Source organism: Anser cygnoides, chromosome 3, assembly GCF_040182565.1.
Source record: "Anser cygnoides isolate HZ-2024a breed goose chromosome 3, Taihu_goose_T2T_genome, whole genome shotgun sequence".
In the NCBI taxonomy this organism is placed as follows: Eukaryota; Metazoa; Chordata; class Aves; order Anseriformes; family Anatidae; genus Anser; species Anser cygnoides.
Genome location: NC_089875.1, coordinates 35,561,819 through 35,584,421, shown reverse-complemented (window position 1 = coordinate 35,584,421; position 22,603 = coordinate 35,561,819). Strand labels below are relative to the sequence as shown.

At 42.5% G+C, this 22,603-nt stretch overlaps 1 protein-coding gene and 1 long non-coding RNA gene across 3 annotated transcripts in view; one reads left to right on the top strand and one right to left on the bottom strand.

Annotated features, from left to right (window-relative positions):
• Positions 1-10,890: 10,890 nt before the first annotated feature.
• Positions 10,891-12,186, top strand: LOC106029473 (uncharacterized). Its single transcript, XR_001203234.3, has 3 exons — positions 10,891-11,036; positions 11,557-11,635; positions 12,051-12,186. It is a non-coding gene; the product is annotated as an uncharacterized lncRNA (long non-coding RNA).
• A 2,162-nt stretch (positions 12,187-14,348) lies between these two features.
• The window catches only part of RMDN2 (regulator of microtubule dynamics 2), a 48,724-nt gene continuing 40,469 nt past the window's right edge, over positions 14,349-22,603 (bottom strand). For both annotated transcript variants that reach the window (XM_048047733.2, XM_066993901.1), the window contains exon 11: positions 14,349-17,755. In XM_048047733.2, coding sequence (XP_047903690.1) covers positions 17,702-17,755 — 54 coding nt within the window. In that variant the 3' untranslated portion in view covers positions 14,349-17,701. The remainder of the gene's footprint in view (positions 17,756-22,603) is intronic.

The following is a 22,603-nucleotide window of genomic DNA, read 5'->3' as shown; positions in this document are numbered from 1 at the left end:
CGCTGTCTCTCTTCCCATTAATTTCTAGGTATTTTTCTGCTTATCAGCCGTCCACAACTGAAGCCTGGACTCCCTCTTCAGTGCTGGCAGGCACATTTGTAAAGCAAAACCTGCTCCCTTAGCACCAAAAGATGCAGTGCCAATGGCAGCCAGAAGTTGGCATGAAGAAGCCGTACTTGGAGAGATTCGTGGAGATCACTGCAAAGCTGTTTAACAGGGAACTGCACATTTCTGATTGCACACTGTAAGCCAGTACCAAGCGTTAGGGAAATAAAATAAAGACTAACAACGCAAGTTAACTTAAACATTTGTGTGTTTGTTTTTTTTTTTTTAAATATAATTCTCTATTTCCATTTTCCATGTGTTTCATTAGAACAACTGGTAGAAAACCCATCATTTTCAAATCCAGGCAAGGTCACGTCTAACAGCAGGTCACACACATCTCAGGAGTTTTCCTGTTTGCATTGTCACTGCCTCACTCACCAGCCTGTGACTGGATGTCATCATAGCAATACTAGACAAAAACACGTTGTTCTTTCTTCATGAAATACATCACGAAACGAATAGAGGTTAAGCAGCTGTATTCAAGACAAGTGTTTTCCCATTTCAGTCTTCATGCTCAGGTTGCACTGGTTTCCATGGGCCAGCAAAGGCAAATGTCAACTCACATCTGCTTTGTGTGTGTGCACACTGAGTCCATCTCCCAGAACTTTATAAAAACCCTAAATTCAGATCAAGTGATTTAAAAAAAATAAAAAAAGGACCAGGAATCTCAGGGAGAATTCAGGACAGTCACGTTTCTTGGAAAACCAGCAGCTGTCAGGCCACCCTGCTACGTAACAAGGAGGGGAAGCAAGTAGGCTGCCCTAGCAGAGCTGAGGAGGAATACATTCGTGCTGCTCAAGTGCACCATTACATTCCTCATGAAACCAATACTTAAACTCGTTGGCTTCAGCAGGAGACAGTTCAGGGCGGCTGAAATAAACAACAGTAATATAACAATAAGGAACAAAACTCATCAGAAACAACCACTGCTAGAAAGAGGAGAGGGGGATCAGTCCAGGATCTGGGGATCAGCTCTCGGTTCCAGCATAGCCATGGCACAGTGCTACTAAAAGCAAATTCACAACCACAAACTCCAACTAGTTTCACATCTGATCCAGGACGTTTTTGTGAGTGGCAGGTACTGGGTGTAGGTCTAACTGTAGGAAATGGGTTCAGATCACCCAGGCAGAGCAACCCAGGCAATTGGGAGGTTACATTTTACCTGAGAAAAGTCAAGGACTTCGCCACGGGAAGAGAATAGTTAACATTTGTCTTCACTGCGTCTTTAGCTCAGCCAAGTTTCACATAGACCTCCCGTTCACCCACACAAAGAATTCGAGCTGGGATAACAGGGAAGGTGGACTTGGCTGTTTCATGGGTGAAGAAACGGGCTGGATTCTCAATGGTGCCATTATTTCGGTATGCGGCACAACACAGATGCACTGACTCAGGTTTCAACAACTCTGCTGTTTACTGCTCCGCATTTTTGCGACTGACTTTTTTTTTGTGTTCCAGTCACTTGTACTCAGACCAGGCCAACTCACTGAACTGCCAGGTGAAAACAAGCTTAGTGCTGAGCCCCAGAGCATTTAGGAAGACTGCAGTCAATGCTTTGATAGTCCTCCCTCGGGGCTTTTTGCCAGCTTTTCAGACAGCTCCAGTAACCAAAAAATTCCTTGTTAGCGTTGCCCTGTCCTGCAATACTTAGAACAAATCTGGCTCCCACTTGAAAGGGCTACGCTAGAGATAACTAAATCAAATGAGTCTATCAATACCCTCCACTCTTTATCCATGTTGAAAGGCTAAGGATACTCATTGGTCTGTGCAGTAAACTTGGAAAGCTCGGGATTCTGAGGCATTTCAACTGCAACCATGCATGCAGAGTACACACAGGGGACTTATTAGAGGTGCATAAATCAACTGCAGAGATATATCAGAGTGGCTGAGGGCTAGCAGAGGAAAATACACTTCTAACGTGTAGGAAGACCCTCCAGCTAGGGAAGAAGAGAGCACAGGGCCTCTGACAGGGAAAGAGGCGGTGGGTTTTGCTCTGCTTGTACACACGGTGCGCCAGGGTTAGGATGGTAAGAGCTCCACGTGGTGTTAGAGAGGCTCACTCACATCGGCAGCAGGGAACATCAGAGAGCTCTGGACACACCAGGGATGTTTAAACACTAACTCCTTGCTGCCTGTTAAATCAAGTAACAGATTTGGGATGTAGCATTTTCAGTGACAGATCACATTTTGTTGGCAAAGACAGTTGTACAAGCATAAAACATATTTCCCCCATCTCCCTTCTCCCAACCTGAGCTCTGATTACAGCACTTGTGCAGAAGCAGGCTTTCAATCCTACCATAGTAATAAATGGGATTAAATGTAACTGTTATCTGTTATTTCTAACACAGAAAACTTCCACTTTTTGAGTTAGTCTTTACTCATGCTAATTGAAGTGAAGATGTGGTGAGACACCTTGTTCCCAGTAATAAAGAAACATTTAAGACGATTTTGACTTCACAAAGCAAGTATGATTTGCAATAATCTGCAGAACAATATAAAACTCCACGTTTCTTTTATGCTTTGTGTTCTGTGAAAAAACTTCCAACCTGCAGCTTGAAAATTTAATTCTACTGTACATCTTATTTTCAATTATACTTTCTTCTTTCTGTAGAGAAAAATCATAAATCGTGAAGCTATTCATCCTTTGTGGCTCAGGAAATTTGAGTAGCTCAGTTCAGCTAGAAAAAAGTGCCACCTGAGATTAAACAGACTTCACAAAAATTACTCTTTCCAGTGAAAAATGAGATTCATTCATGAATCTCATTGCAGCAAACCCCCTTTTCCTTCCCTTCATGGCTGCCAGGACACAGCATCATGCTCCAGCTTGCTCCGAGACAGAACTACGTTCATCTTTCTGGCAGAAGTGAGGAAGAACTGTACCTACGCCCCAGAACAATATGTCTGGAGGGGAAGCTTTCTGGGCAGCCCTTTCAAGCGGTACAGGAGCAGAAGGGAAGGGTTTTCCATCACCTTTCTCCAAACGTGTATTGTTTCTCTCAGGTACCTAACATCCTGCTGAGCTTGCATCAGCACGTGTGCTGTGGTGAGCACAGGGCAGATCCGCCAACGAGCTTTGGTCAGAAACATTGCAGAAAGTGTTTAATACTATTAAACAGGGAGGAATTCCCTGAAAGGAGAGAAAAATCAGTTTTAGACAAATGTATAAATTAAGAAGGTTCCCCAGAGAATTACAAAGCAAATTCTCCAGTGATGTTAAACTGGGACTGAGATCTTATAGTAAAAAGTCTGAATCCTGCTGGCATTATGACTAAGATGCTTAACATCTGTGCACACAGAGCTGCAGCACGCTGACAGCATCACCCTCTGCTTTTTAAGTAAAAGGCACTAATTTCCTTGAAGCCATCAGCACAGCCAGAATTCAAATCATTTGGCTGATGATGTAAAGTGTATGAACACTTCTTCAAACACCTTGTCTTCTGAGAGCAAGAAAGATTCCTTCCGTATCTTCAGAAGTTAGAGAGTGAATAAAGACGGATATTTAGACCTGCTGTGTTTAGATGCAGACACTTTAAGCTACAGGAACTCCTCAGCGGTGCAGAGAGATTAGAAGGAACAGTCCCTAGGGGCTGAGGAAATGAGCCACACTGATTTAATGAGACCGTGCTGTAGAGTCTCTCCAAATTTAGCTACCTGATGCCACAGCATCACAGACGGGTCGATACTGGAAGGGACCTCTGGCGGTCACCTGGTCCAACCCCTGCTCGAGCAGGGCCACCTAGAGCTGGTCGAGTCATTCTGCTTTCACCACAACGACATCCACCCGCTGGACTACAGCCGTTTTCCTTCCCCTCCCAGCTGTAAATATTACGTTCACCACCAGCTTGCTCTCCATTCTTCTTGAGGTCAAACCAGTACGGGCATCACCCTGGGAAACCCACTGCCCTCCCCAGGAAGGGCTTTTCCTCAGTGCTGCCCCGCTCCCAGGGGAGCAGAAGAGCCATCCTTCCCTCAGCTCCCTCTAGAAAGTACTCGCAGAGGCAGGAAGAGGGGGAGGCCATGCAAGGCAGCCATTATCGCCCACCTCCTGCTGTTTTAAGCAGGATTTGCTGTGATTTTGTGTGTTTGCTCCCTGCTTCAGTGCATGGTGGGGGGGATCTGCTGGCCCAGAACGATCGGTCACAGGGCTTCCTGCTGCCGATCTGAGCCAGCAAGCCACGCCTGCCCTCCCAAGATGTTTCTGCTTTCGGAGCTAATAGGAACCACGTGCACCCCTGGCTCTCCCTGAAGACCCCAGGCCACCACAGACAGAGCGCCGGGGGAAAATCTCCACTTGACTTCAGGAGCGGGGTGCTTGCCCACCTGCAGGAGCGGGTGGGTTTGGGATGCTTCGCAAGCAAGGGGGCACCCCTAAACCACCAGGACCATAATCAGTGGGCACAACCCACCGGGGAAACGCAGCCCCCACCACCTTCCAAAGGTTTTGGTCCTTGTAGAGGTCTGGAGAGCACCGCCGCATCTCCCATACTGGAAGCTTGCAGATTAAGACACGGGCAATAAGCAGCGCCCTGCCTGCCCACTGATTTTCAGCACAGAAGTCAGGGTTTACTTTAGTGGTGGTGCATTAAAGAACCTAAGCCATCTCCCCACTATTTTAAGAAGAAACTCCTTGCAAAGTACTGCCATCTGTTTTCCTGTGTTCCCAAATATCCCCACAGTAATGGTAAATGCATGGCATTTCTTTAGGCAAACTTTGTAGGCAGGATTAAAGAGAGTAAAAGACAAGTGTCTGCAAATATGGTGTTCTATAAATCCCTAATGTGACCATTACGTTTTCCCACATATTCATTTACCACAAACTGAAAATTAAATTTTATATGTAAAACACATATCACAATTTATGTCTATCCAAATCTTGACAGGGGAAACAGAACAACACTTCAAAAATAACTAGAATGCCTTTTTTCTCTGCCTTTTTGTTTTCAGTATTATTTTTTTTCTTTGCTCTCTCCTCCTTGAAACCTTAACTCCCAAGTCATTTTGAATTCGTTCTTACAAAAGCTCTCAAGCACAACAAAATAGCAAATCAAAGAGAATCGCCACATCCCCAAGATGGTGCAAAAACCACACCACCCTCTTTCAATTCTGCACTTGCTGTTGTCAGGTCTAGCCATACAGCCCCAGGAGCCGCTATCAGAGAGTTTCTTTGCCAGTAGCTTGCAAGGCACGATGAGGCCACTAATTTTATCCAGGAACAAACTAAAATGTGGGGTTGACCTTCACACTTAACTAAAGCTCTATTCAAAGCTCAAAGACTTTGGTGAATATCTGCACATTTCCAGGACTCTCCCAGACATGCAAAAGGCTGTCCAGGAGACAAAAGGAGCTTGGTCTCTGCCTCCATGACCCCTAGACTTATTACTACTCCTCTTGTTTTTAATGAAACATTGAAGGTCCACATTGCTGTCAGCTGTTTGCAGCTTGTTTTTTTGTTTGTTTGTTTTTTGCTTGTTTTCTTGTTTAGCTGGTAATACAGTTAATAAGAAGCAGGAACAGCCCCCATCCTGCTTCAGAAGCACATCTTGGAAATTAGACAGCTCTGCTAAAGACACCACGGATCAAGATTATGAGATGCATATGAAGAGTCATAAGACAAACTGTTCTTAATATGCCATAAAAGCACTGTTTATCCGTGTGCACACACTGAAGCATCTGATGTTGCACTTCCCCATTTACAGGGAAAGCCAGCTCCGCGCAGGGAGACCACACACTGTGTCACATTTAGCACCTGTTAGGAAAGCTTCAGCATGACTTTAATTATCTCCGAGCTTGGTAAATCCCTTTCTGCCTCCTTGCTGGAGGGGTTTACACCAATTACCGTGATATATCATGTAAATCATACAAACCTGTAGAAAGCTGCAGTTTGCATCCCAGTTAGCAAATTCCTCTCTTTTTCACTTTCTGGTTGCAGCACTGGCCGTGACAGAACATAAGACACAACTGCACAGATTGAGTAGTTCTTAGAATTTCACCCCCGTATTGCAGTCCGTACTTGTTACCAGTTGCTCGCACTATCTATAGAGCTATCCTGCATCGACAGAGAAACCACGTGAGAGCAAACGGGAGATATGAGAGCAGTGACACCAGGCTTCCCACCCTTTCAGCATTTTTTTATTAAAGAACACATTTCTAGAAAAAGCTTGGAATGTTAACTTGTTGTCTATGCCTACAGCCACATTACCTACATCTAAATATGCTCAGAAACATCAGGTTTCTCACCCAAAACCAAATGACTTCACTCATCTCAGGGTACCATCTGCTCAACCTCGAAACAGAAGAGCCAAGCGTAGCACCAGCACAACGACGCAGCCATGCCCCTGGCCAAAGCTCTTGCTGGGGATGGCTGTAACCACTAACCCTACGTGCACGTTTTGAGCTGTGGACCTCACAGCGAGCCTGCCCTTTCCTTAGGGAAACAGCCGCGTGTTAAGGAGATGCTCCTAGGAAAGTTCTTTGGCAACCCGACTTTCAGCTCCAGGGAAACACTCATGTCCCCGGACAAGCTTTTCATCTTTGGGCCTGAGTGCCAAAAGTGAAGGAGCTAAGAAATAAGTAAATGGAAAATTAAAATCCCACGGCACTTCATTGTGGAAGCAACAAAAGGTGGCACTCCTGGAACAACAGCCGTGCCCCAGGCACCTCAGCCACTGCTGCCCGACACCGCTGAGACCCATCGGCTCCCTGCCGTCCGGGTGGGAGGGCAGCTGGGGACCGCCGGGGGACAAGGAAGAAATCCTGGCACGCATCCGGGTTTCTCTTTTCTTTCCTTCTTTGATGTCTGCGCTGCTGTCTCTAAGACGGCTAATGAAAGCTCCAACAACTGAAACAACACACGGGGCTTACTCAAAGCAGCCCTTTGTCAGAGGGAGCCCTGCAGCTGGCAGCTCAGTGGCCACCCAGCACCGGTTTCTGCCCCACATCCCCGTGTGGTTATCAGTGTATCGAGACTGACCTGCAGGCTGACAGCTGGCCTCTGGTTATAGGAAGAGTTGCCAGCATTTCTGTTTTTATTTAATTGACAGACATGCCTCTTTGCATATCAATACCAGGAAGTTGTTAAAGCCACTTTCATGAGGAAAAAACAATGGATTAATACAAAAAAAAATGTTTCAAAGTTAACAGTATTTAATCCTTTAGTATGTTTTTCCTAAGTTCTTTGCTGAGTTGTCACTCTGGTAACATTGCAGTGGAAACATACTGTTTTCTTTCCTATGCCACATAATTTATTGCATTCCCCCATCCTTCAAGTTTGCAGTCAGTTTAGAAGGTATGGCTTTTGTAACGTGCAAAACCCACGCTTTCACTGGCTAGCTTTATCGCAGGGCATTAATACGCTGTCACTTTGCATCCTTTCAGGACAGCGACAGAAACCCAGAAGACGATTCCAGTTCAGTTTATGACACCCTACTCACTATCACATCTAACAGTCCACTTAAAAATCAGCTGGCAAGTGCCTGCTGAACCTCAGGACACCTGGATCCCTCTCCCCCTTCCACCAGGATCAGATTTAGAGACTGGTTTGATGGCTTTGTTGTTTCAATTTTTAAACCTCGAGAGAGAAGGGAAGAACACGAAGGATAAGGAATGGAGAGCAGTTTGCACGGGGTGAGTGTCAACTATGGAAGAAACATCTTAAAAGGCTTATGCAATATTTCTTGAAGTAAAAGAGCAAAGGTAAACAACGTGTCTAAAAAGATTGTTTCAAAGGCTCACAGCACATAAAAGTTGTCATGAAGCACTTTGGATAAAGCAATATTCAGAAGGCTAGTGTTTCACATCGGAAGTTTTCGAACACATTCTGCAAAGTTTAGCAAAGATTTCTGTTTCTGCGTGTCTCTCTAAGGCTCTGTGATGCCAGCAATACCAAGAACTGCTCAGCCTGCTCCGAATATAAAAGGCACATCTTTTTGAAATCTGACTATGACAACTGGAAAAAAAGAAACTTGGTCAACTGGGCTGCTTTGTACCCAAGCTTCCACACCAGCTGTATTTTATCATAATTATATTGATTGAAATAACACCTGACTGGAAAGTTTCACAGGTCTCCAGTGAAAGAATTATTTATTGTTTTATTTTTAGCATTTAAGAAATACAGATGCTGAGTGAAGCCTTCGACAAAACCTAAGTCAAAGGAAGGCAACCTCAGCAGGCTTTGGATCACATCTTCTAACGAAGCACACAACCTCCCATTACACAGGAGGTGTTTGGGCAGACTGAAGAAAGAAGAAAGAAGACTGTAGGACACAGGGGTGGCTTTTGCTTCTCCCCAGTACTTTCTGCCTGCAGGCAATGATGCTCCAACTGGAAGACCCCATCCTTCCAACTAGGCATCAAGATGGAAGACCCAGGAGGTAAAAGCATGTTTAAGATATTAAGTCTTGCTATTTAGAAATACACTCATGTATTGCTGTTAACTTCCATATCTCAAAGGATGAAATCTTTCTGAAGAGCAACAATTGAAATCTTTTCCTGTCCTACGATTTCTCCTTTATTTTCCTGCTAAGACTACCAGTTAAAACACTCTAGCTTAAAAAGTGACAAATTCTAATTAATCAGCACTGCTACACAAGACAGGTAAGTTACACTAATAAAGAAATTGGATTAAGCAAATGAAATTGTTTCAAAAGACACAATCAAAGGCAACTCCAGAAAGAAAGTCATCCATGTTCAGCATTGAAAATTCATTGCCAAAACCCTTGGGAACTGAAGTTCTGAAGAGGTAAACATCTCTTCCAAGGACTTGATTTTGATGGTCACCTTCCCTTCTGGCCACAGGTTCCCAACTCGCAGGTCAACTCGCCTGGCTGCTGGGCCAAAAGAGCACTCAGCCATCCCTGCAGCACTGGCTCTAAAGCTCGCTGGTTTAAGATTTGTTTTTGACTTCTCCTTACCTGGAGTACCACTGAAAACACCGCCTGTTTTGGCAAGAAAACTAGAGCAGATTCAGTGTCATATTGGTGAGCAGACCAACAATTCGAGTCTTACCAGGAGCCGTTCACGTCTATTTACCTCCTGCTGGGCAGGAGGTGCAGACTGCCTTCTGATTGAGGAAACCATGGCAGTAAATCCCAAAAGAGAACAGCATCAAGCTCAGAGGACACCCACATAAGTTCCTGCCTCATGTCTTCCCTCAGCCTCTCGCTACTCATCTACATGCCTGGGGAGGAAGATGAGGAGGGAGACAGAAAGGTGATGGCTTCACACGCTAGCTGCACCGGGTGCTGAGAGGGGCAGGGGAAGGAGGCAGTCCCTGGCACTAGGAAGCATTTGGCCCCGGCTTCTGCACTCCAGGGATTGTTTAGCTTCTTCTTATTTTCTCTTCCCCTCCCGCAGCTGAGACTTAACTATTCAGAGACTCTTATTCTAGCAGTTGACTACTGAAGAAGAAGATTCTAGAAGATAGCTTCAAGTCCATAGGTTAGTCTTGGGTCATCCTTTCTGCTCTGTATCTGTTGCACTCACTCTCAGTTTATTGATCAGTGAGTGAGTATTGACTTGAAGAAACCAAAGGAAATGAAAGATGCCACAGGTAGGTGGCAAGCCTCCTTCAGCATCTCCCTGCACCCCCTAATCCTTGCTTCCAAAATGCACCCCCAAAGTACAAACAAAACCCCACCTCTGGCTGCATAAGGCTCCCTCTCCCTCCCTCCCCTTCAGGGGCAGATTCCCTAGAAGCAGGTATGATGTTTCGGAGATGCTGATTACAACCGTCCTGCTAAGAGGCAATATTGATTTCTAGAGGTAGTTTGGTTTCTACTGACTCAGTGAACCCTCCAGAATTCACAAGCTCCCAGTTCCAAAGCAAGAACAACTAGTACGTTACTTTACAGCATCCTTCACCTTTTTTCTTTTTAATATGCTTGCCCCAAGTCAGGGGATTCCAACAGGAACAGGTGGCTCTGGTCATGATGAGCCTGCAGTCCCAAGCAGGGCTATCACACAGCATTTCCTCTGCAGTTTACAAGGAACATACTGTATTCAACAGATGTTTTTCCTGTCTTCCCTCTCAGAGGGAAGCCCAATTAAGTGCTGAGCTGTGGCAGCTCCCTTTCACAAGGTAGTTTTAACTCAGGTCTTGGAATTAGGTTTCTGCCTGTACAACCGTTCTTAAATTTTCAGTTCACATATTACAGATTTCAAAATGTTCAAAGTAATCATGTTGCTTACCATAGCTACAAAATGAAACAATTCGTATCTATTATAATTCCCCTATTCCCTATTAAACTTACAGGTACACATATCTACACAAATATTTTATATGCATATGTACACAAACACAGAAACTGTGGTCTCCATTCAATTTCTACACGTGTAATTATGACTCGACATTCAAAATAAGAGAGGATGAAGTCCCGAAGCCACAGCATTCGTGTCAAAGTAAATCCAGTGCAACCCACAGAAAACAGGGTGTTGCAGTGCAGATGAATGCAATCATCTGGTTTGCCTTAATCTGATATCATTGTAGATACATGAAACATTCACTTCTGCTTCATATAAATAACAAAACCTCCTTCATTCAAATTCTTTATCTACTATAAGTTTAAAAATCACTTTTAAGTAACCCCTGAACAGTTTAAGAAAAACACAACAAAGCTTAGCTTGCATGTAAGGCTGCAAATTAATGAAGGAGATGCCAGCTGCTGGCCGTCAGCATTAACTCCTCCCACAGACACTCAGGCCATGGAGCTGGGCTCACTCTGGCCACAGTACTTCATGCAGGCCAGTCAGCAAGGGCTTTAACTAGGTGTTCTGAAGAGATAGAGAGGAAAGCCAACAAAACATTGGTGGTTAAAATGTATCCCGCAGAAACGTGCTACAACAGTGTTCACAAGCTAAACTACTGGGAGTGACTTCAGAACTCCTGCCGCCAGTTTCTTCACAGGAACAAGCTCTTCCCAAATGACAGAAGCTCATAGGTAACACATTTGAAATGCTTCTTTTTTACCTTGTATCTCTCTATACTTACTCAAGTTACAGAACATGATCGAAAGCATTTTTTGGAGTACGTGAAGAAATGGAAAAAACATTTTCATTTCACTTGTGACTGCCACATGCGCAAGCCCTGAGGGGACAGAAGGGGCTGGGGCAGGCCCTCAGAAGAAGGCTCTGGGGCTTCCTCACAAGTCTGGCCACAAGCCCCAGGGATAGCAAAGCCCTGCATGGAGAGTCTCGTATTTAGCTAATTACAGGCTTAAAACTTAATATGCCTCCTTGTTAGGACTTGCCAAATCCTTTCCACGCTTGGTTAACTTTCTTACGGGCAGCTTCCAGATTTTCTCCTCTAACTGAACCCTGGCAGGTGCCAGGAGCAAACACACAACCTTGTGAAATACCAACCACTACAAAACCCATCAGGTGCACTGAAGGCTCTCAAATAAAAACAACAGGATAAAACCACTCAGCAAGGCATTTACTCACCCCCTTCTTCACCTCCAGCAGCCAGAGGCTCAGCCTGTCTTCCAGCAGACTCCTGCAGCAGCACTGCTCCTGAACGACCAACGTGCTTCCCCCAAAGGTAAGCAGCAGCCAGGCCCACCATCCTAACGCATTTCCAGAGCTCTCAGAGAAGTTTCGGCTCAATCACATGCACCCAGCCGCTGATCCTCCGCTAGAAGGGCCCACCTGAGCCCCAGCTGCAGGCACTCAGGGCCTGCCCTGCCCAGCGCTCAGCCAGGTGGGCCCATCCCTGCCCCAGGTGTGGGGGCTGATGGCCCAGAGCTGTGGGGAGACCCGGCTCAGCCCCGCCTGCCACCCTCTGCCCACAGCTCACCGGCTGGGGCTGCTTCCTACAGCAGTGCTCACAAATGTGCTCCTGTGGCTGAAAGAGCTTCCATGTATCCATCCACGGATGTACGTGGGCTTTCTGAAAATTCAAAACCAAGCTGGAATTGCAGCATAAGCACTTCCCAAGTTTTCATTTTCTCTTTCAGCTCTTCAGCTGCTGATGCAAAGAACAAGAGAGGCCTACAAAGTGAAGCTTATTCTGCTGCTTACTGCTGCAAATGTTCTCCAACTGGCTAACACTTGGCTGAGTAGCCTACCAGTGACTGAACAAACACAGGACAGCGCTGGGAGTAGCGCAGATGGTCCATTCAAGCCCTGCGATGGTCCCACTGTGGAGAAATGAGCCCGACATGTTTTTCTTTGAACCATCCACGGTCTAACGGTGTTTTTATATGAATTCCTTGCCACACTTCAAAAATGTTGCTGTATAAGCATTCTGCTTTTTAAAAATTTATTTTGAAAAATATTTATTTCATTACTGCTTTAACACTTCATACATGATTTTATAGCAGACTGTACAAGCTGACCTAGCATTCTGAAAACTACCAATCCTTAACCCAGAGCCACAGTCAGGAGCTTTACAAAGGACTTTCCATTCCTTCAGAAACAATCCTCTTCCAATATTAGAACAGACAAGAACATTTCTGTCACCCGGGGACTGAAATTTCATCAGTCATGTTGATTTCCTTTATCTATGAACTAGAAACCTTAACATAATTTGGAAGGTTAAAACATACATCTATATTCATGCCCATAACCCTACAACGTTTAGTTTACAATACTCCCAGCCAATATTGTGTAACCGTTTGTTGTTGTTGCTATTTTTAATTTTGTCATGTAGGCAATTCAAATCAGCTCAAAATTAATCACAACAAACAAGACAAATGAAGAGTGGATAGATGGCGTTTGCATGCGTGTAACTTGAGCAAGTAGCTTGCTCCCATCATGGGTCAGTAGCACAACCAAGCACAGGGCTCAGATTGTTCATATGCAAGTTCACATTGGACATTGCCTCTACAGATGCTTCTAGAATGACCAGCTGTTTATTTTAATGAAATGGAGTAAAATATTTCCTCGAAAAATACTGATGTTTCACATTTGTAGTTCTAGTGCTTCATTTACCAGTGTCACACACGCATGGGTTACACAAACACAGACAGGGCCAGAAAAGCTTACTTCCTTTTGTACTGTCAAGACAGTTCAATTTATTTCTTCTCCAAGGAACATGGGAGAATCTGTAAGAAGGAAAAGTGCTGGAAAATGAGAATATAACCTTACATACATTGTTAGCCCCAAGTTTGCACTGGATGAATGCTGCAATACAATTTTAACTGTCACATTACTGCAGGATTTTCTCTTTTGGAATAGTTGTAATACATCCATCATGACTACTGTGCCCACTGAAAGAGAACACCACAGAACCATGTTCCAAAGCCTCCAGTAAAAATCTAGAAAATCCATGGACCTTGCTGGACTCCACAGAACCGCCCTAGAGCCCAGCACAGGGAAGGTGTTCAGGTAGTGATGGCTGAAGAAAGATATGCAGGCTCCAGATAAACAGGTATGTTCAGGTTGACATGGCTGGATCTCTGGGTAGCCACTTCTTCACTGTTCTATTATTATTTTTAATTCAGGTTGTCACTACTATAACAACAGAGTTCTGTTTTGTTTATTTAACTGGACAAAGGAATTGACACTTTCCTTTCTAAATTGTCATCTACTCACCATTGGACAGTTGGACGGTTTCCTAATTCATTCCAGAAGTCAGTGTATTGATATTACTGCGTAAAACTATGTAAATCACCCTGAGACTCTGAAAAAGGAAAGAGTAATTTAAACAAAGTTGTGTGAGAGTGTATCCTTGTAACTGTTTCCTCAATGAACCAGTGGCCAATTGCTAAAAATAATAATAATAATAAATTAACTTAGTCTGTGTTTACCTATTGTTGCACAGGGGCAATCCCAAAGGGATCAGAATCCACTGACAGAGTCCTTAGCTTCACCACATGAAAAGAAACACCTCAATTATTCAGGAAGACAGAACGAGTAATTTTAACTGTAGGAAGCACATGAATGCGACTACTGGATCAAGGCTCCCTGAACTCACCTTCTGCAAACACGCACAAAGACTAACTTCCCCAGGGAATGTACCAAAGTGAACCGGTTTGTACCAAACAAGAGATGCCATAGCAGAAGAACTAAAGGAGGTAGCGGGCATAGCTGCCAGGACATGGAGGCTTCAGACAGCCGGTGGCACCACCCACAGGGCTTAAAGGCCTGCAGGGGTTCATATGGTTAACTCGTAGCTCCTCCAAGGAGACAAAACTACGGAAGTGAACATCTGCTTGTGGATATTTTAAACAAAAAATAAAACATATGGCCCTCTGGAACTACGGTTGCTGTTTCTCTAACTGATATGTCACAGAGAACAGATAGCCTAGGCCTAGAATGACGTGGAAAAGTTTTATTCCAAGGAGCAATTAGAGAACAATCCAGGGAACTTCAAAACCTTTTTTTTTTTTTTTTTTAAAGCTTCACCTTTAAAAGCTCTCAGATTAGCACAACAGAAAACACAGAAGATGAGAACGCTCACATACAGTACCCAGAAACTATAAAAAGCACAAAACACCTTAACTGTATAAAACAGCAGTTTCTTACCTCTGAGAGCAACATTTCTGCAAACGATGAAAGGTACCTTAGGACAAATAATTAAAACCAGCCTTTTGATTCACAGATGATATTTTGTGATTCTACACGTAGACCAGTAATGAGTAAAAAATTAAAACAGCAGAACGCGCTTAGTTCAGGAAGCTGCCTAGAAAGACCAGTGATCTATTTTATAAAATCAGAACTTTCATTAAAAAACGTAAGGATATGGAATAAAACCAGAGGTGCAATAAATAAATCATTGAGGGCAGTTATAATGTGAATCTTCAAATTCATGTCTTGAAACTTGATGGCAAAAGTTTCGCAGTACAAGCTCATTAGGCAGTCTTAGGCAGTCTGGGGCCAAATGCAGAGCCAGTGTGTGCAGCTGCAATCCCCCTGAGTGCAGAACTGCTGTAGGAGCACCCATGGCTCACAGGGGGCAAGGCCAGGAGAGATCATAAACAGTCATCCAGATTACGCCCTGCCAGAGGATAAGCTGTGCCTTAAACATTGCCAACATTTAAAGACTTCTTCAACTTTTCCTTAAAAACTTGTGTAAATGATTTTATAATGTTCTCAGGAAATGTACTGCAGGGCTTTGCAAAAGTCGCCAATTACTTCTTGTCTTGTGAACAGGGAATTTGGAGAACAAGTTTTTTTTTTCTTTTTCTTTCCTGTCTTTTCTTCAATAGCTTTTTTTTTTTTTTTTTTTTTTTTTTTTTACAAATGTGAGTATTCCTTTGCTCGTTGCTTCTACAGACTAAACAAACCAAATACTTTCATTTTTTAACACACAAAATGATGTTGTCTAGCCCTCTCATCTTACTTGTCTCTCTCCACTGGATTCTTTCCATTTAGCCCCCAGCCTGCTTGAAGTGTGATGCCTGAAATTGGATATAGTATTCCAGCTCAGAGCTTATTAGGCCTAATTAGAGGAAAAGGTTATTTCATGTGCATTTAATGGGGAACTCTTATTTATTCACTCTAGTATGAAATCTGCTTTCTCACCAAAACATGACATTATTGACCCATGACTAGCCTGCCACTCGCTGGAATCTACACAACTTCTTCCTCAGAGTTACCCCCACTTCCAGATCTCCCCAACCCTGTTACCTCAGATGGATAATCCAAACTATTTTATTTATCAAACAACATCAAATTGTTTAAGTAAAAGCCCTACTTACTGCATCCTCCTAGGCAACAGTGAATTGCTAACAACAACCCTAAGCACCAATCACACTCATATATCCATTTAGGATATGCTTCCTGAATTGGGTATGAAAACGTAAAAAACAACCTTTCCCAAAAGCCCCTTACCAAAATCAAGACATGTCACCTTTGCAGCTTTTCTGTTCACACGCCAGTTGTTCTGTCACAGAAGGAGCTATCTGATAGGATTTCTCTCACATGATATTTCCCTTTTTCTCTGAAATTGTGTGTGAAAAAAGGAGAACTCTGGGACTGAAAAACAGGTAAACAGGTATAGGAACTATTTTCCCTTAGAATGAGCAGTAAAAGTAACTAAAGTGATCATTTTGATTTGTGAAAATCTTCGGTATAATAAAAAACTATGAAGACGACAGCAACAACTTCAAACCAGTTCTGAACTTTCAGAGTTTGTTCAGTTATGTCACAGTAATGCTTGCACTTCTGAAAATACATTTTTAACAAAAATGTTTTAAGAAGGACAGACTTATTTTATGAAAAGCTTGAGAAATCTCTGTACTTTATAAGGCATCATAGATTCAGGTTAAACTTAATACAACTCCACGTCTTCCTCCAGTCTACTGCAGCTATTGCCTTCTGTTGTTAATAGTTAAAAGCTCACTCTTCCTAAGAAATGCTTCAGTCATACATCCATATGACTCCTTCACATACTCCTTCACACCAGCTCAATTTTTAGATCTTTGCTGAGACCACAGTAGCTCCTAGGTGCCTATAAGCTAATATAACTATCCTAAATTAAAGGCCCAATTATTAGTTCAATATATTGGTGCCATATGAGTCCTCATGTTAGCTATAAACTGGTCCATGTTATCTTACACATCAAACAAGCCAAGGGACTGTGCAGTTGTCCTTATCCAATTATACTTCCTTTGTCTCCTTTAACAGAAACACTTTCTTCTTCCAGATAAACACCCTACATCTAGATTAAGACCCTGAATTAAAAAACAATGAAAATAGACCTTTGTTTTTCATTACACTTGGGTGAATTCTGGATCAGAACAGAGTTATCTCCCTGCCCACCACATTTTATTGAAAACACTCCCATCCCGCATGGTCTGACAGAGCATGTATTTTTATGCATAGGTTACGTTATACAAATGATACATAAGATTAGGGATAGTCACCTGCTGAACTAAGTTCTCATAAAACATATTAACACCATCCCACTAGACAACTGCTTAAACAGAAAGATCCAGGATTCACAAACTTGATGGAGATCTCGTAACAAAACCACTAAACATCACAGATGTAATATACTCATCCAAATCACTGAATTTCATCAGTCAGATTTTTAATATTGTACTTGTTGATGTTACAAATAAAATACAACTTAAATACTTTACTTATAAATTTTTCACATTTCCATGTAAAACCAGCAGTAGGTTTAAAGTAAAAAGAGCTTTGTGGAAGCAACAGCTTTTTCTTTAATAAGATTCTAATTTTATAAGAATAATGTGTAAACATACACATACATAATTTCCTTTTGTACACAACTGTGTAGATTAGTTGATACAAATATAATTTATTATAGAAACATTTTTGTTTTTGATTTTGCTACATGCAGTTCTATGCTGGCATCATATATTTGTTGAATAATCTTTCAAAGAGTAAGACATATGCATTTTGCATTCTATCCCCAGTATGTCCATTGCCAGCAGTGGACCTCATGTTTAGAGAATCGAATTCACAGTGTCAGCAATCTAAAATTAAACTTCAATACAAGATTATAAATAATCAAAAATGAACGCGTCGTTTTCATGTCATAATTGCCAGATGCTCAAAGGCCAAGATCCAAGCCAACAAAAATCAGTGGCAGTCTTCCCATTGACTTAGCTGGAATTCACCTGTAGTGAATCACTACAGACTCTCGTTTTAGTTCTTCAGTTTTATCACAATGTGAAGAGTTAAAAAGTGCATCGTATCACAGCTTCAGTGTGAGAAGTAAAGCCTCTAAGTCTTTCTGGGCCTCTTTGTCCTGAAACAAACAGATAATCATGCATCAACTTAAATAGGATAAATCCCTTGATTTGCTAATACGTGCCTATCCACATTTCTTTACTAACAACAGACATAACACACAACCATAATAGCCACAGAATGTACAAGACGGCATAGTAAGTTAATTTGTCAGTGATTGCAAAAATAAAGCATGAAGTAAAAACAAGAGCCAGATGGCAGCCCTCCTTTTACAGCTCTGTTAAAGCACTTAAAATGTTAGCCCCAAATATCCTTCTCAGCAGACAAGTAAGCCTTTCAGCCTAGGCCATAACTTTTATTGGTGTACCTTGCATAAAGTACCACCTTGCCTTACACTTTATGCAAGCTTGCAACCTGGCTGTGCAGTTTTTCTAAGGGTACTTCTGTGATGTTTGCTAATGATTTAATATCCAATTAACAAGGAAACACCAGGAAATGCAATTAACAACAAAGGTTAGATAGTGGCTTCAGTGTATAAAGCCATACCTACCTGTACTCACCACCATGGATTGACTACAGCCTCAGTACCATCCAGACTGGTGTTGGTGGGCTCTACCTATGCTACTGGTCTCACAGAGGAGTGGAGCCAGTCAGCGAGCAAGAGGCAAATAATCTGCTGTGGTCAGAGCCAATACTATATTATATCTCCTATGACAGAAGGGAAAGGCTGCTTTTAGCCTGACGAGTAAATGCACAGTTTGCACAGGGCTGTAAACCAAGCCCGGCCCACAGAACTCTTTCAAAGGTAACCAGTAACATACATTTTGGCTATTCCATATATAACCAGTTAGGAAAGGAGCACATGCAGTATGTAAAACTCCATTATTCTACTCATTTTTGAAGTGTCCCCTGGGTATAATCCACTTGCTCTGTTTGCTGCTGCAAAACTTGCAAAATGCACCTTGGTTTAAGTCCACGTTTCTAAAAATTCAGCACCTCATACCTCCAGACTGGTAAGGGTGCAACCACCCAATATATGCACCCATGTGCATTCAGAAGTGCAAAGCCAAAAGCACACGCACATCACAAATTTTGTGCAAGTATTTCTAATGACAGAGACCAGTATTCCTTCCCCAGATAACGCCACAGGCAATTCTGAAAGAAAATACTTCTGACAGACAGCAAAGTAATCACTGAATTTCAGGATCACTTCATTATCCAATCAACCAAAGAGCTGGAACAAAATACTGGACATTTTAAAATACATTTTACGGGTGAAGAAATCCCTGCTTCTCTTTATTTTGGTTAGTTGTCCATAATGTCATGGAGGAACAGAGAAGAATATTGAGATGATAAAAACCATATGCCAGACACGTCAAAATACATTATATTATTGGTCTGGATTAAGGCATTAATACATTAGCTGGATGCTTCTCTTGGAGTCATTGCCTTGCTCCCACTGGCAACAATAGGCTAAACTATCTGCCTAATCATTTATCAGAGGCCTTAGAAGGCACACACTGCAAAGCCAGTAAGCTCTTGCCAAAATACTCTAACAGAAGGAAACATCATGCTGAATTCAGCACCCCTTAAATTCCACATCACTACAGGCTGCCTGGAGCACCAGCCCATGGCTTTCAATAAAAGCTGGGAAACTCAAGATCTGTACCAATACGTTCATTAATTTAAGGAAAATACACTCTCTTCTGTACTCACCATAGTCAACTCGTGAAAATTATGCCAAACTCCATTAAACAAAAAAGTAAAATGCCAGATACTGTCCCATGTTATTAAGAAAACGGTTTAATTGTATCTGGTCCTACCCTTTTTTACACTTTCCTAAGCCAAAAATAATGACGACGCAGGTTTTCTCATATCTGAACGGTGTCCAGCATTTCATGGGTTGACAGATTTCTTTACTCATTTTTCATGATATAGCTTTTTAAAATACAGCTCCAAGCAATCACGTATAGTTGCCCAATATAGTCCTTTGCTTCTAAGGAGAGAAACAAGGAACTCTATTGAGTTGCAAGGTCCCAAAACCATTGAGCAATCCTTCCTGAATCTTCCTCTGAGCTTAGGACAAAGAATGAAGCAAAACCGTGACTGTTCTAAGAACTAATTGGAGAAGAAACTGCAAACGTGCAAAACTCTCTACTCTGGGTTGCCAGTTCTAAACAAGACTGTATCAGGAACAAGAAGTATAATCGTTACAAACTATTTAATGGACTGTGTTAATCGAGCCAATGGCTTCCAGTCAATAATAATAATCCAGATGGCAAAAGCATTTTAAAAATCAGTAATGGCGTTAAAAGCAAAGCTGAGAATGGTCAGTGAAGGGAACAATATTGTCACACTTGGAGAGGGTCCTTGCAGACCAAGGGTTATGTCACACCAGAAGGAGAGAGAAGCCCAGAACGCTGTTCATTGAGCCTGTCTCCAGTCTTAAGGATGAAAACTTCATTAATGTCCAAGCCTTTACTGTTAATTGGAACAAAGCCTTAAGTCCTATATTCGGACAATGTTTTTTCTCGTTGATTTCCGGGTCTGTGGCTTTCTAAAAACGAACAATTTTTTTTTGTTTTTATTTTTATTTTTTTTCAAAGACAAGCTTTGATCTCCCTCTAGAGTGCAGCAGGAAAAGAAAGAGGTGCAAGGCATGAGGAATGCAATGTATTTTGCGTTAGTTCCATTTGTTCCCCCTGAGGCTTAGTTCAGCGTTCACTGAATACCCAGCCATTTTCAACCTTGACTTTTTACTGTCAAGGCTTACATTTATTAAACACTTCTCATATCATTTTCAGAGTTGAACATGAGTTCAAATGTTTTGCTAACTGCTACATGAAGGGTATTTGGAGTTACGGGGTCAGTGACTGCATTTTCCCCCTTTCCTCTTCAGTTGCCATTCTTTTCAGTTTCATCATTCACAGGGGATATGCACAAGAAAAAAAGACCTGGGAGGCCAGGGGCTGAACAAGGGAAGAGAGGGAGTTGAAAACAAGAGCAAGACAGAAGAGATAGCTGGCGGGAAGAAGGGAATGTTGGCTTAACTGGATATAGCCCACATTTTTACAGTTAATTTCTGCTAAAAATTAAAAAATATATCAATAAGCATACACACAGACATAAATGTGCATATAAAACTTAAAAAGCAATTAGAACTGAGACAGAAAGATAACAATTTTACCTTCCATCTCAGCTAATTATTTCCTTATGCACTAAGCACACTCAACCCAGGCACTACACATGTGTGCACTTGTCGACAAAGTCCCAACTGTCAACGGAGAACAGATAGACCCCCATGACCACCGACAAAATGGTAACTCCAGCCAACTACAACATAACTGCGCAACCAGAGCCAAATCCCGAGCTGACATGCATCCTCGTAGGGTTTCACTGAAGTCAGTGTGGCTGCATGGTATGTTAAATGTGAGGGCTGCGAGGGTGGTCCAAAGCTGTGCTCTGATATGTGGTAAAAGAAAGGAGGTGCTGAGAGCCACCCCTGCTTTCGGGTACAGCTGTATCATTCTTTCACAGCTCCAGGAAAAACCCTGGGCTCTAACAAAAAAGGCTCCCAAACATGCACAAGGATTGTTAATTAGAGAGCAATAGCTCTTGTGGACTATATAACTCGTATAAAGCTATATGCTATCCATACCCAATGTCATGATAAGATTCTCACATATGGTGTGTGACTGTAGTAGGTGTTTGTTTGCACACCAAGGCATAATGCTGTTTTTTCCCTTAGATATTTCAATAAACCAATGCAATCATTCACTTGCAACTTTCTGTATGTACGGCAGTCATCACAAGTCAGGGTGCTTTATGTTCTTTCATATTTTTAGTATCTTCCTCTGGGAATGAACTGTAACTTCTCAAGGCTCCTAGGATCAAGGTAAGCACAGCTTTAAAATATGTAGTTGACAATAATTCAACATGTTCTGATTATACTTCGAGCGGACAGGAAAACACCCTTTCACACCCAGATGACTGGGCCTGAATAGTTCAGCTAGTTCTAGGACTGCTGTTGAAAAATTACAAAATGGCAAATTTCAATTCAGAATAATTGTTAACTGCGTAAAAATTTTATCCACCAGCAGATTCTTTTTTAATTTACCAGACCAGGTTGCACCCATACTCTGGTTTCCTTTAATTATTGTATGGAGCTTTTGGTGTTCAAGACGTTCCCCCTTTCTCTCCAGCTGCCACCCCACCACCGTGGGACCTACAGCCCTTCCTCCTGAGCAGTCATCGCTGAAATGGCTGGGACACACTCAGGCCCAGTTACAGCCCTTTCAGAGGGATGCCTGTTGAGGCTCTCCCTCCACCCTGTCTATTGGCTCCGAGACAACATATTTTAAACTCCTGGAAGCCTGACGTCCCTCAGCCACTCTTCAAAACCAGGAAAGTAACTGCACACCTCTTCATCCCGCAATGCCCCCGAGAATCCTCCTCTGCAAGTACTCCTCCTGCACCGCCACCACGAGACACGCTCCGTGCTCTGAGGAGCTGACTGCCGAGCACTGCTGCTGCACTAACAGCTGTGCTAAAACTGTGCTGCCTCTGTCAGGATTTTGCCTCCAATACTGTGTGATAAACTAGTCAATTTAACCACAAATTATAATACCCTCGGTATTTATCAATGCAGGCTTTCTTCCTATGTACGAAAATACTACACCACAAAAAAAATATCTTCAGCATTTTGGGAGATTGTTTTTGGAGGGGGGATAAAGTATAAGCAGACAACGCAAACAAACCTTTTAGCAAGAACTTCAAAAAGATGCGGATTGCAAATCAGTCTGATCACTAAGAGAAAGATAGACTGATAAAATAATTTACAGTAAAGGAGGTCTCAACTTCTTTAGGCTGATCTTTTACAAATGTCTCATTTTTAGCAGCATTTTAC